Source organism: Dicentrarchus labrax, unplaced genomic scaffold, assembly GCF_905237075.1.
Source record: "Dicentrarchus labrax unplaced genomic scaffold, dlabrax2021, whole genome shotgun sequence".
NCBI classification, from domain to species: domain Eukaryota; kingdom Metazoa; phylum Chordata; class Actinopteri; family Moronidae; genus Dicentrarchus; species Dicentrarchus labrax.
In genome coordinates this window covers 9,727,851-9,739,582 of record NW_026136723.1, presented here as the reverse complement: position 1 = coordinate 9,739,582, position 11,732 = coordinate 9,727,851, and the positions used below count along the sequence as shown (strand labels likewise).

General features: G+C 40.7%; 2 protein-coding genes across 5 annotated transcripts; both read right to left on the bottom strand.

Annotated features, from left to right (window-relative positions):
• Positions 1 to 1,279: 1,279 nt before the first annotated feature.
• e2f3 (E2F transcription factor 3) lies at positions 1,280 to 8,203 on the bottom strand (the record flags this gene model as incomplete). The annotated part of the gene is made up of 7 exons (XM_051391275.1): positions 1,280 to 4,136; positions 4,262 to 4,448; positions 4,668 to 4,782; positions 5,036 to 5,167; positions 5,559 to 5,799; positions 6,618 to 6,723; positions 8,162 to 8,203. Coding segments are annotated over 7 exons (1,092 nt in total), but the record flags the coding sequence as incomplete, so codon positions are not given.
• Positions 8,204 to 8,771: 568 nt separating this feature from the next.
• Positions 8,772 to 11,725, bottom strand: srfbp1 (serum response factor binding protein 1). Of its 4 annotated transcripts, none has more exons than XM_051391359.1 (3): positions 11,612 to 11,725; positions 10,683 to 11,110; positions 8,772 to 10,526 (listed from the first exon to the last, which is right to left on the bottom strand). In XM_051391359.1, exons 2-3 carry the CDS (start codon positions 11,103 to 11,105, stop codon positions 9,276 to 9,278), a joined length of 1,674 nt encoding a protein of 557 aa, XP_051247319.1. In that variant the 5' UTR covers positions 11,106 to 11,110; positions 11,612 to 11,725; the 3' UTR covers positions 8,772 to 9,275. The 4 variants fall into 4 exon arrangements, with proteins under 4 accessions (XP_051247319.1, XP_051247317.1, XP_051247318.1 ...); XM_051391357.1 differs by having other exon boundaries at positions 11,536 to 11,694; XM_051391358.1 differs by lacking the exon at positions 11,612 to 11,725 and adding an exon at positions 11,498 to 11,572.
• Between the last annotated feature and the right edge of the window lie 7 nt (positions 11,726 to 11,732).

The following is an 11,732-nucleotide window of genomic DNA, read 5'->3' as shown; positions in this document are numbered from 1 at the left end:
AAGCAAGGACAGTTGGATTCAGCACAGGAGAGTAAAGTTTAAAAGAAGTGGATGAGGATGTATACAGGAAATGGCACATCAGAGATTCAGTTCTGCCTTTTTTCTTTCTTTTTTTTTTTTTTTTTACACATCTTGAAAAAAAAAATCACATCTATGACTTGTTATTGTTGTCAACAGACAATAATTGCCATCTGGGCTAATGAGTTCCTTCCAAACGGACAGTCTTCTCCTAAAAATCATTATTGCAGATCTCATGTTTTCTGTTGTGTCACAATACTTTTTATCTGTTGGCAATACATTACTCAGATTCAAATTTATTATAATGTGTATAAATATATTGAACATAATTTTGTCAAAACTATCTAGACACACCACCCTACTTAACAAAGCTAGTCACCAGTCTTTTGTTTTATATGTATGTACATTAAAGAGCCTAAAGGAATAGTAATGAGGTCAGCAGAGCCGATGATGTCAGTCAAACCTGGGTTTTAAGCCCCCACCACTTTCCTAACAGGCTTCTCTTTTGCTGTTTAACAGGTTGTATACCTATATTCTAAAAGCATTTTTCATTCAGTAGTTTGACCTGATTTTTTATTTTAAAATGTAATTCATCACCAGTAATGCTCAAAATGTTCAGACCTAAATGAGAGGACGAACTGTCACATGACCTTGTCAGCAAGTGTTTGTCCTGCCGGAGCCATACTCGCTCAGGATGTGAAGTTTTGTAGCTGAGACAAAAACCCTACTCATGTGCGTTCAATCTGAAGAGCCAATTGTTTTTCTGCAACTTTCTCCACTAATGAACATTAAAACGCTTCTCTTGTCATGTTTTGACATGGCAGCCAAACAGAGTACGACTGAGTTTAGGTATCTGAACAACATTTCCACTTGATGCCACATTCATTAAATTCCCAGAAAGGTGGTTAACACCTTGTCACATAGCTTAAAAACATCCCAGCTGATTCCGGCAAGGATTCTGTGGGATCACACTGCCTCCTAGTGTCGCCATCTATATTAGTACTGCGTGATGGACTGAATGAACACCCAAATGAAAGCACAGACCACGATGACTTATTTTCATGCAGCAGGCCAGTGACAAAGGAAACTTCAAGCTGATACATCTTGGCATGCAGTTTTAAAACAAAAGGAAAACCTCTCATCTCTTCTAGTCACGTTTTATCTGGTCAAGTCAATCGCTTTGGGACACATTCATGGAGCAGTGATTCAGTTTGTGTGGATTTGGAAAGTTGTACTGAAAAAAGAACACAGATATCATCGGTTGACTTGAAATAAATTCATCATAATCCACTGGATTACCCAAATGAAATCACATTTTCAATTAATTTAACATTGCTATAAGCAGGTAAACATATAGTTAATGTTAATACATCTTTTCCAACATGTAGAACCTGTCACCATTGTTATCAAAACCTCATTTAGGATATGACTTATTTAACAACTAACTGAACAATGTTTCCAGCTACTCTAATGACTCTAATGACATCGTAATGGCAATATTTTTCCATGCCAATGGATGTAAATCAATCGACTAGTTCCAACAAAATGAACCACTTATACAATATATAAAACATTTGCTAGTTAATGAAACATTTCCTTTGCTTGGAGGATTCATTTATTATCCACTCTGCTTGCCAGACCAAGTAAGTCATTTCCTAATTTTTGATAGCAGTTTGTCCCAATTTAACACAGGACACTTCTACCCTATCTCTATCATGCTACATTAACTTATCAAACTCACAACTGTGACCTCAATAGTAGACTGAAGAAAACAAAGAGCTTAATGTAGAGGGTATCTGTATTTCAAGGAGATGAGGAGGGGGTGAATGATGACTGATGAAGTATTTCAATCAACAAGTCATAATTCCGTATTTTAATCTTCAGGTCAGTGTAGCATGGTAAAATACTACATTAACACTGCAATGTGAGAGTAGTGGAAAATCTAGCTTCATGGCATTCAGGAAATACACAAAGGCTTGAACTGCAACTTCAATATAAACGGACCAAGCTTTGAACTTCATTATTGCCATTAAAACTGAATTGAACTGTTTTATTAATTTGTAAAGTGTATAGTTTATGTATAATATGGGCAGTTGTTTAAAAACAATGAAAGATTTACTTCAGAATGCATTTTAAACTGGTGAACATGAGCTCATGTAATCAGGCATGTCTCCATTCATTTCACTTCGATTGATAGTATTGACTTTGGACCTAGAACTGACCCTTTGAGCTTCAACACATAAAAGCCATTTAGCCCTAAAGGTCTTCTGGGTAGCACAAATCTGGTGTATAGTATAACAAGTGGTTTACCAAGTAAGGAATAATCTGACAGCTAATTGAATATAAAAAAGGAACATCTAGGACATGAAGCTCTGAACAGAGTGTTTTTAGTCTAGATTAGCTTAGTGTCACAATTTTAAGAATGCTCATGGACTTTACGTAATCATTTTAACGTTACGTTTTAAGTTACTCCCGACTGGTCCAAAAAAACTTTAACAAAAGATGTTGTTCATTGCCTCGTAGTGGATTGTTAAGAGCAAAAATGGCCGACATCCTTAACCATAAGACTGGTATTTATGGTCTGATGCTGTCCATATTTGGTTTTGAGAGTAAAATTAAAAAACAAATGAGTTAGAGAAATAAAGTCATTGCTATTAATTCAAAGATAATCTTATCCTCCACAGAAGTTAGTTTTTATAAATACTGACTTCTGGGAGCTCCGAGTCTACTGCACTCATTTGAGATGCTCCATGGAGGATGTAAGTTTGCAGTGTTTGCAATGTTTGCAATCAGAAGGCTGTCAACGGCCGACACAGGTTGTTACACGTTACATTTATCTCTACTAATTAACAACTAGACAAACCACCTCCAATAACCAAGCAATTTACGAAAAGGTTAAAGGTCAAACTTTGGGGAACTCTATTAAAGAGGAAACTATGAAGCCAAAACTCGATTCACACAGAGACGATACACTGGGGTTGATATTGGCCTGATAATGACCTGAATAAATGGATCAGGTATCAGTCTTGAAGTGACCAATGGATATGGAATTTTACAGTGGTTTAATATTCAGTGTATCCAATGTCAGTTCATTCAGTCATGGCAGGCTGCCAACTCAGTTTTAAGTACCACAATAATCCCTGGCCAAATTGTCCCAGGGAATTCCACAGTGAGGTGAGATACAGATTTTATACTTGCAAAAAAAAAAAATCACCGACCGGGACTGTGAGCATATAGTTTAGGGTTTGGAACTGGTATCAGGCAACAAACAGTTGGGTAGGTGCATCCCTCGTAGCAGAGCCAACACAAGACATCAGTTGTTTGCATTTTTAATGCTTTTAATCAACACCTCTTCACACTAATAGGTGCTAAATCATCAGGCTTTGTTGTAAAGGCTCCTTTGTAATCATGATACAAAATGTCACCCATGACATCTTTCCAGACCATCACTACGGGATGTCATGACATTAAGGGTCAAGAATAAGTCCTGTGTTGAGACTTGAGAAGGACACTTAGGAAGAACACAGAAATGCAATAGATCAAAGGTCTGAAACAAAGTGCATGTCCTAAAGACAATAAGGAAGACATAAAAAGATCTCACTTGGTCTCTCCATATCCAAAGCTATTGCAAGAACACTCCAATGTGATGCTTTTGGGAAACAACCTCCTCCACAGACCTGAGTGTCAGTAAATCCCAGTCACATCCTCCAGGTTAGGAAAAACGTAAATATAAAAACGAAAAATTACATTCAAATGAGCAGTTTGTTCTTTTACTATAACCCCCTTGATATCTTGTTCGTGGGAAGATGGCCACAGCTTCTAAAGTTCATGCATTTCAAAAACGGCTGTTCAGAGGGGCATATCCAGGGGCAAGTGGTCCAGGTCAACAGAGGAGAAGAGGTCAGTAATGCCCTCATCCTCAGCCAGACTCAGGAGGTACTCCTCTCCATCAAGAGAGAAGGCCAGAGGTGGAGTGAGTGTGACAAAGCTCTGCTGATCTTCAGAGGCTGGGTGCAAGGAGGTGGGCCCGGGGGAGACAGGGGAGACGGAAGCCGGTGATGAGAGTTGTGTCGGCGGGTTGGAGATACTGTTGATTCCAGAATTAGGTTTAGCATGGTCTGGAAAGATAAAGGGAGTGAGGATAAGGAGACAATGGGGACGAAAGATTCAACAATCAACGTTTAAAAAGTAAAGTGGAGCCAAAAATGTAGAACCAGGACTAAATACAGTGAGGAAGACTCACCTTTGGAAGACACCTGGACAAAGGATGAGTAAGGCAACAGGGACACAGAGCCATTCCCATTGGAGCATGAGTTTAAGTGGCTGCCATTGCCCACAGAGCCATCAGTGACTTCCATAGGGATGGGTTCATCAGAGCAGAGGAACACCTCAATGGGCCCCTGTGTGCTGCTGAGGTGGACCTGGAGGCTCTGAGCACAGGGGCAATAGAGACCTTTTATTAAATGGTCTTGGAATATGAGCAGACAGGAGACAACAGTGTGAGAGAGGATGTAGCAGGAAAATAACTGCACTCTAGCCAATGTTGCACCTTTAAACCAAAGCAATGACCACTCTGTATGGTTTGATGGGGGTTTCCAAGTCATAATATTGAGTTTCATAACAAACAAAAGATAAATAATTGTATGTACCTCTTCTGGGTGTGGCACCTCCAGTTTTGTCTCTGCAGGGGCTTTAATCACAATCACTGTCTGTTCTTTCAAGCTGGGAATCCTTTGGACATCCTCGTAAGTCAAATAGGCAAATGTGATCCTCAAGGTTAAGGAATACACCTGGACTGGTGCTTGTGTAAAGCTGGCGATACACACAATGACTAAGCTCCAAAGTGACACATTAATCCGTCCAATCCACACCAAAACAAAAAACTGTCGATTTGGATTGGCCTTTAGACCCACTATCAATAATTCTTTATAATGCTTGGGGTGTCCACATTTTACCTAACTGAATCTGGGTCACATCAGCAGTGCAAAATGTAGCTGAAATCTCAATCAAAGGATATCTCTGACTGTAATGGTTCTCACAAATCTGGTAAACCTGCCGCGTGCAGCTTTTGATCAGCTCGTCCAGCTTCTCCTCCTCCTCAATGAGAGCCCTCAGCTCCTGATCACTGTGTAGGCTCTCTTGACCGCCCCTGTGCACAAACATCCAAGCGACAATACGAAATTAACACCATAACTAACTTAAGACCTCAAACGTAAATTAAAACGTGTACAGATCGTGAGTAAATTAAGAATAAGACAAATAGTAAGAACTGTAATGCTACCTGTACATAAAATAATACGGTCAAGGATTAACTCTGAGATCTAGAGGCTGAAGTAGAATGCCATGTATCCTCCATCACCTGCTACCATTTTTCAAAGGTAATATAATCTGCTGTTAACTGCCAGTCTTAAGAACACATACACTACAAAGCTAACAAAGATAATAACAATATACCAACAACACTAAGTCAGTCATGATGTGCGCCGTACAAGTTAAATTCCGCACCCCACACACTACCGGTTACATCCATGCATACTTACAACCACTCGACGTGGTTTTTAGACTTCTTTTTGATGAGATGGATTCCTTCCAGGACATTGGTGACGTCGTACACGCGTCTCTTAGGGGCATTGAGCTCCTTGGCGACTAGGTTTAGGTCCAACACCCCATCAGCAGAGCGCCTCACCAGCTCCGCAAACCTCTGCGTCAAGATACCGAGCGAAGTGTCATAGCGCGACTTCTCGAACATGGACTTGTTTGCTATGGGGTTGGGGGCGGGAGCTGGAAAAATGGGTGAGGGTTGAGAAAGTTGGAATCTGTGATGATTCCTCTTAAGATTATTTTAATTATTCCTACATGCATTTCAATACGTCATTCTGTAGTGTGTTTATTTTGATTATATTTCTTCAAACTTTTACCATTCTGATTCAAAAGTTCAATGCCATATGACATCAGACACTTTTCACCGTCATAAATTCATTTTAAACTGAATACTCCAAGTAAAAAAGGAAGTGTAGTTTGGAGTCTGTTGTATTTAAGTCCATTGAGTAGTGAAAGTGACATTGAAAAGCAAACAGTTTGGAGGACAGACTTTTGCTAAAGTTATGAAAATCAAGTGCAGATCCACAGTTCAGCAGTCCTTCAAAAAGAGACAAATGTTTCCCTGGCAATGTGGCTCTCAAAGCAGGAAGAAGAAAGAAGTGTATGGAGGGCCTTTCGAAAGGTGAGGATCAGAACCAGGTTCTCAAGAAAAACAGAGCAGACTAAAAGGAACATTGGAAAACTTACAACAGACTACAAAAGCTTCAAAAAAACCCAAAAAACCCTGTAACGTGGAGCTGGATAGTGCATACAGAAAATGAACTGAATTTGGGCTTGTGGACAAACCAGCTGACCAGCCCATTAAACTCAGTCACCACCATGAGAATATGTGTGGACAACCAGTCAACACCACTTGAGGCATTGCAAATTGTCACCATTCATTTGAGGATGACAGTTTGACACATAAACCGTAGAAACACAGGCTGTTATGCATGTACCACCTCTTCCCCAGCACTGGAACATGGGCTATTGGATAAGCCTACAGAACCAAATCTTACCTTTTCCTCCAGTGTGGGACAGAGAGGCCACCGGCCTCTTGGCGGCCCCACCACCATCCTGGAGGTCCTGAGGGTCACCGGCTTCCAGCTCCAGCCTTCTCTTAGCCTGAGTGAAAGAAAGCAACATGTACATTTAAAATACTTCCTGTTACAACATCATGCTTAGGCTTTTAGTTTCCAGTTATCTCATTCAATCCTGTGGCACACAGGGCAGCCATTTTGGGCAATAATACAGTATAAACATATCACGAATCCATTATATTCACTTGTGACTTGAGTTGCATGTAAACAGAAGCCATGAATGCGTCTCTACGTGAAATATTAGCTTCATATTGTCCTCTGGAGCTGGTTATTGAGTTGTTATACTACCTGGGGGTTGGGACAGAAGCTAGCTTCCCTCACCAGTGTGTTTAGCTAGTTGGAGCAACTTCTCCCCATCCCCCTCCCATGCTCACCAAAGGCCTGCACAGTAGTTCGCTTCTGGTAATAATGAACACAATACAGTTTCCCATTACCTCCTTTCCAGTGTATTCCCACAGAAGCGCGATTGTTAAAGAGCGCTGTCAGCGTGTGCGGCACTTGAAGACCAAAGTTTGCAAAAGTATGCTCGGACAAGGCGCGGTAAGATGCCTCAGCCAAAGGTAACACAAGTGTGAAGTTACCGGAAATACATAAATGTAGACAAAGCGTCAGAAATTCAATTTCAAAATAAATGCATGTCATTAGCGCATACTTGTTTTTCACATGAATGTTACTATCAACGTCGGGATATTAAGGCGAGACATAATTATATCCATAGCAAAAAACTCAAATATAATAGTACACAGTGATAGTGGTCAGTGCTACAACGGACCAGTGGACATTAATACAGCCTCATCTGTCCGTAACATATTGGCACTGCTTTATTTTATTTTAAAAAGCTATTTTTTTTCACAATTAAACATACTCCACCCACCTAAAAAGTCAACATTAAATATTATGCTTCGTTTAATTGCTGTAATTCATAAATGTATCATGTCAATGTGTCAAGCTCACTAATACAATGGCTACCGTATTATTAACATTACACTGCAATTTTGATCATTAAATCAAAAGCAGTCGCTTAAGTTAAACTCACTTTGAATAACAATGTGACTTTATTCTGAAGAGAAATGTATCACTTCCGTTAACAACCCCGCTAACCAGCGGGGGCTTGACGCAGCTAACTAAAGTTACATTTAGATTTTCAATGGTGCTAATGTCACAAAACACACTGGTAAGAAAGATATATGTCACCAAGCATACGACATACTTTGAACAAAGGAGTCTATCGAGAAGGACAAGTCAGAAGAGGTAAAGTTATTAAATGATAAAGTCGTTCGTGGCGTAAATTGAGATTAAATGGGTGATGTTGTGTGCAAGTAAACAGTTACCCGGCTAATTATTAGCTTAAGTTTTACCCAGCAGCCTCCTGGTAATTAACTTATATCGGCATTATGTGTCCTGTTGAAGTACAACCAGCACCACACAGATTTGGTGAAACAAATGAGCTTAATGTAAGTTACCTGAACTCGTTCGGGATAGTATTTCTGCCGTGTCCCTGATGTTCAGAGACCGGAGGGTGTAGCGTACTTAAGACCGTCTGTCGGCTCGAAGGACCGGTCTTTCCCAGGCAAGGCGAGAGCTCATGGTCCGTGGTTAGGCTATTCTCGGGACACCCAGCGTGAATATCGCCAGACCTCTCCGAGACCGAGGAGACCACGTCTCACATCTTGTTCCGTATTGACTGCTGGCTGCCAGCATATCACTTTTCACCTCTTGTATATTATAAAACGAGCCGTATCCATCTTCATCTTTTTTAAAATCCACATTTATAACGCAGATACATATCATTAAGATGACCGAGAGCTCATAAAGAACGAGGACATTCAACGAACCAAACTCCGATTCCCCGCGATAGTTTTAAACCAGATTTGCATGTAAACTACTATTGGCTGTCACACCGTGTGACGCAGCTGTAGCCGACCAATGGCTACAAAGCTGATGATGAACAGCAAAGTAATAATGTTACTTTATGTGCAGCATTTCTCTTTTAATGATCTACATTTTATAATGCATCTAGTGAAGTTTACTTGGAATGAAGATACTACATCAAAAAAACATTAAAAGCATAACTACAATATAAACTTTTTACTGTTTAAACACATACAGTGGTGAGGGACAGGTACAAAACACAGGTTTAAGGTCTTGCTGCAAAAGATAATCAATAAGCATGTGTATCAACATATATCAGTTTCAGAGAATGTGTACTCTGCAACACTGAACCGACACCATTTTGGACAAAGCAGAAAAAATGTGTTCAGGTTGATACATAAATAAAAAAATATTCTTACAAATGAGTTCCTCAAACTGTTGTTAGCTGGTAAACTTAAATGACTTGCTTCGGGTGATGCATTTCACTGCTTAGAATTAAATCGCATATAGTAATAATAAAACATATATTTCTATTGATGTTTTACAAAAAAATCTCCAAGGTTGTGGTCTTTTACCAGACATACAGTTGCAACACTGAACTATACTGAGATTGAGCATCAAACGGAATAAGTGACCATGACCTTCAATAGTGTGCCAGATAAAAACAATCACTGCCATATATTCAGCGTTAATAAACAAAAAGTTTCAGTCATCATCGTCAAACTTGATCTTCTTCCCCTGGAAGGCCAGGATTTGTCCTTGCTGCTCCTTCCTTTTCTTACTGGCCTCCCAGGATGGATGCAGTGCCTGCTGTGGTGCCTGATGGGAAAAGACACCTCCACCCCTGCGATCATTTTGCCTCACATCGCCCCTGCCTCGCCCTCTGCCTCTGCCGACAGAGGGGAAGCCCTTCTCTGATGACTCTGACTTGTTGTACTTGGACCCTGAATATCTTTCTGTTCCTTTCTCCTGATTTTGAAACTTGGATTGTTTATTAAAATCTCTATTGAGACCCCCGCCACCCCTTGGTTTGCCTTGGCCCCTAACTTTATCCCCACCTCTCCCTCTGCCTGCACCTCTGCCCCCACCAGGCTTAGATGCAGAGAGGGAAGAACAAAATACAGACTGAAGGGAGGTCGCTTTAGACTTCAGCCTGGACTCAAGCTCATCAAGTTTACTCTGGACCTGGTCTGTTGGGTCCGCCTTCACTTCATGCACCTTCTCCCCTTCTACACTTTTCTGCTTCTTCTTCTTGAATTTGCTCACTTTTCCAACAAAGAAGTCGTCATCGTCGCTCTCCTCAGAGTGGGAGGACTGCTTATGGAAACGTTCCTCTGTGCTGTCATCAAAGTACTCTTTCTCTTCATCATCTGATGAATCTAAATCACTCTCTACCTCGACTTTCTTTTTCTGAAGCACTTCAGGTGCAGACTTAAGACTGGGTTTCTTTTCTGCATCTTTACTTTGAGGTTTATTTTTCACAATGTCCTTAACTTCACTACTTTTTATAGATGGTGGTCTTACATTCTTAGACTCAGGTATTTTAGTAGTATCAGCTGAATGAGTTGCTTCCCCTGTTCCCTTTTCAGGCTCAGCAACAGTTGCATCTTTAGTGTCTTTAAGGATAATATCTCCTTCCTCATTGACTGCAATTTCCTTTTGCTCCACTGTAATGTCTTCCTCTTCTTTCTCACTCTTCCTTTCTCCCTTTTTGCTTGGTGGTGACTGCGCAGTTACCGTTACAACTTTATTTTGCACTTTTTCCTTCACTACCAGCTTCCCACCCTTCATCCGCTCGTCTTTGAAGGCTTTCACGGCAGCTTTGATGTCCTCAATCTTCTTGTTGAACTGAGGGTGGGTGGCGATGCGCGCTATGGCCCGGTCAGAAATAGTAGACTTGGGGTTTTTGCACTCCTGTTCGAAGTTGAGCTTCTTCTGCAAGGCTGTCTTGGTTACCTGGCAACAGCGAAAACAGTTTATCTAATTAGGCATTTCACCGAATGGCTTATCATTGGCACAATCAATTTGAGTAACTTTTTCATGCATTTGAATTTGTACTGGAAACACTGAGGGATAATGTATTCCAAAAAATAACAAACAAACCAAACCTACCAGGTCTGGTGAGAGGGCCTTCATGGCATGGATCTCCTCCAGCAGTCTGGCAGCTCTCCTCTGATTCCTTTCAATTTCCATATCTTTCCCCTTCTTCTTCTTCAGGGCACCAATTTGGCGTGTCAGCTTCCTGATGATCAAAGCCCTCAACCTCTTCACCTCCTTCCTCATCCTCACCACCTCATTGTTGAGGTTCAGGCCCTCATCCTGCTTTTTCTCTTTGGGCTGAACAGGCAATGGGACAGTTTTCTCAATTTTATCTGCAGCCTGTGGAATTGCTTCTTCTTCCTTATCATCTCCACCTTCCTGCTCTTCATCATCTTCCTCACCTCCAGCATCATCCTCTCCTCCTTCTTCCTCCTCCTCGATCTCCTCCTTTTCTTTTTCCTCAGCAGATGGAACCATTTTCTCTACCTCGTCCATATTATCTGTTAAAACATAGAGCCACCGTAGATAGATAGATAGATTGGTAACATTAACTTCTCACTGTCAACATCCAACATAACAAAATCAACAAAAAATGAAAATAAAACATTATGATATATAAAGTTACATCCACACTATGCGTTTTCAGACATTTCAGATAGTTTTTGTCTTTCATTGCTTTCTTTTCATTACTAAAGACGTGGCTCCTGCTCCATTTATTCAACCCAAACCCCTCAACATACAATCTTAAGCATATGAACTGCTTTACCTTTTACAATGTGATACTACAGCGGAATACATTTGAGACTAAATACATTCCTATTGAGAGCAATCTGGTTAAATGCCTGGCTAAACAAACAAACGTGGAGTCAGCATGGATAAGTCTTTACCATGTAACGCCATCTGTATATAGGCTTATTTTACGTACCAGTGGCGTTTAACATAACAAGTGGCAGCGCACAAAGTAAAATAATATCACTGTAAGCTCTTATTAGCACACCTACCGCTCAGAAAGTTATATTAAATATTTAAAACTGAGAGAAACGTCGCGACTCGTAGAGGGCAGCCATGTTTCCAACGTCTCGGACGACGTAATGACGTCGGACGTTAGGAATGAGACGCAGC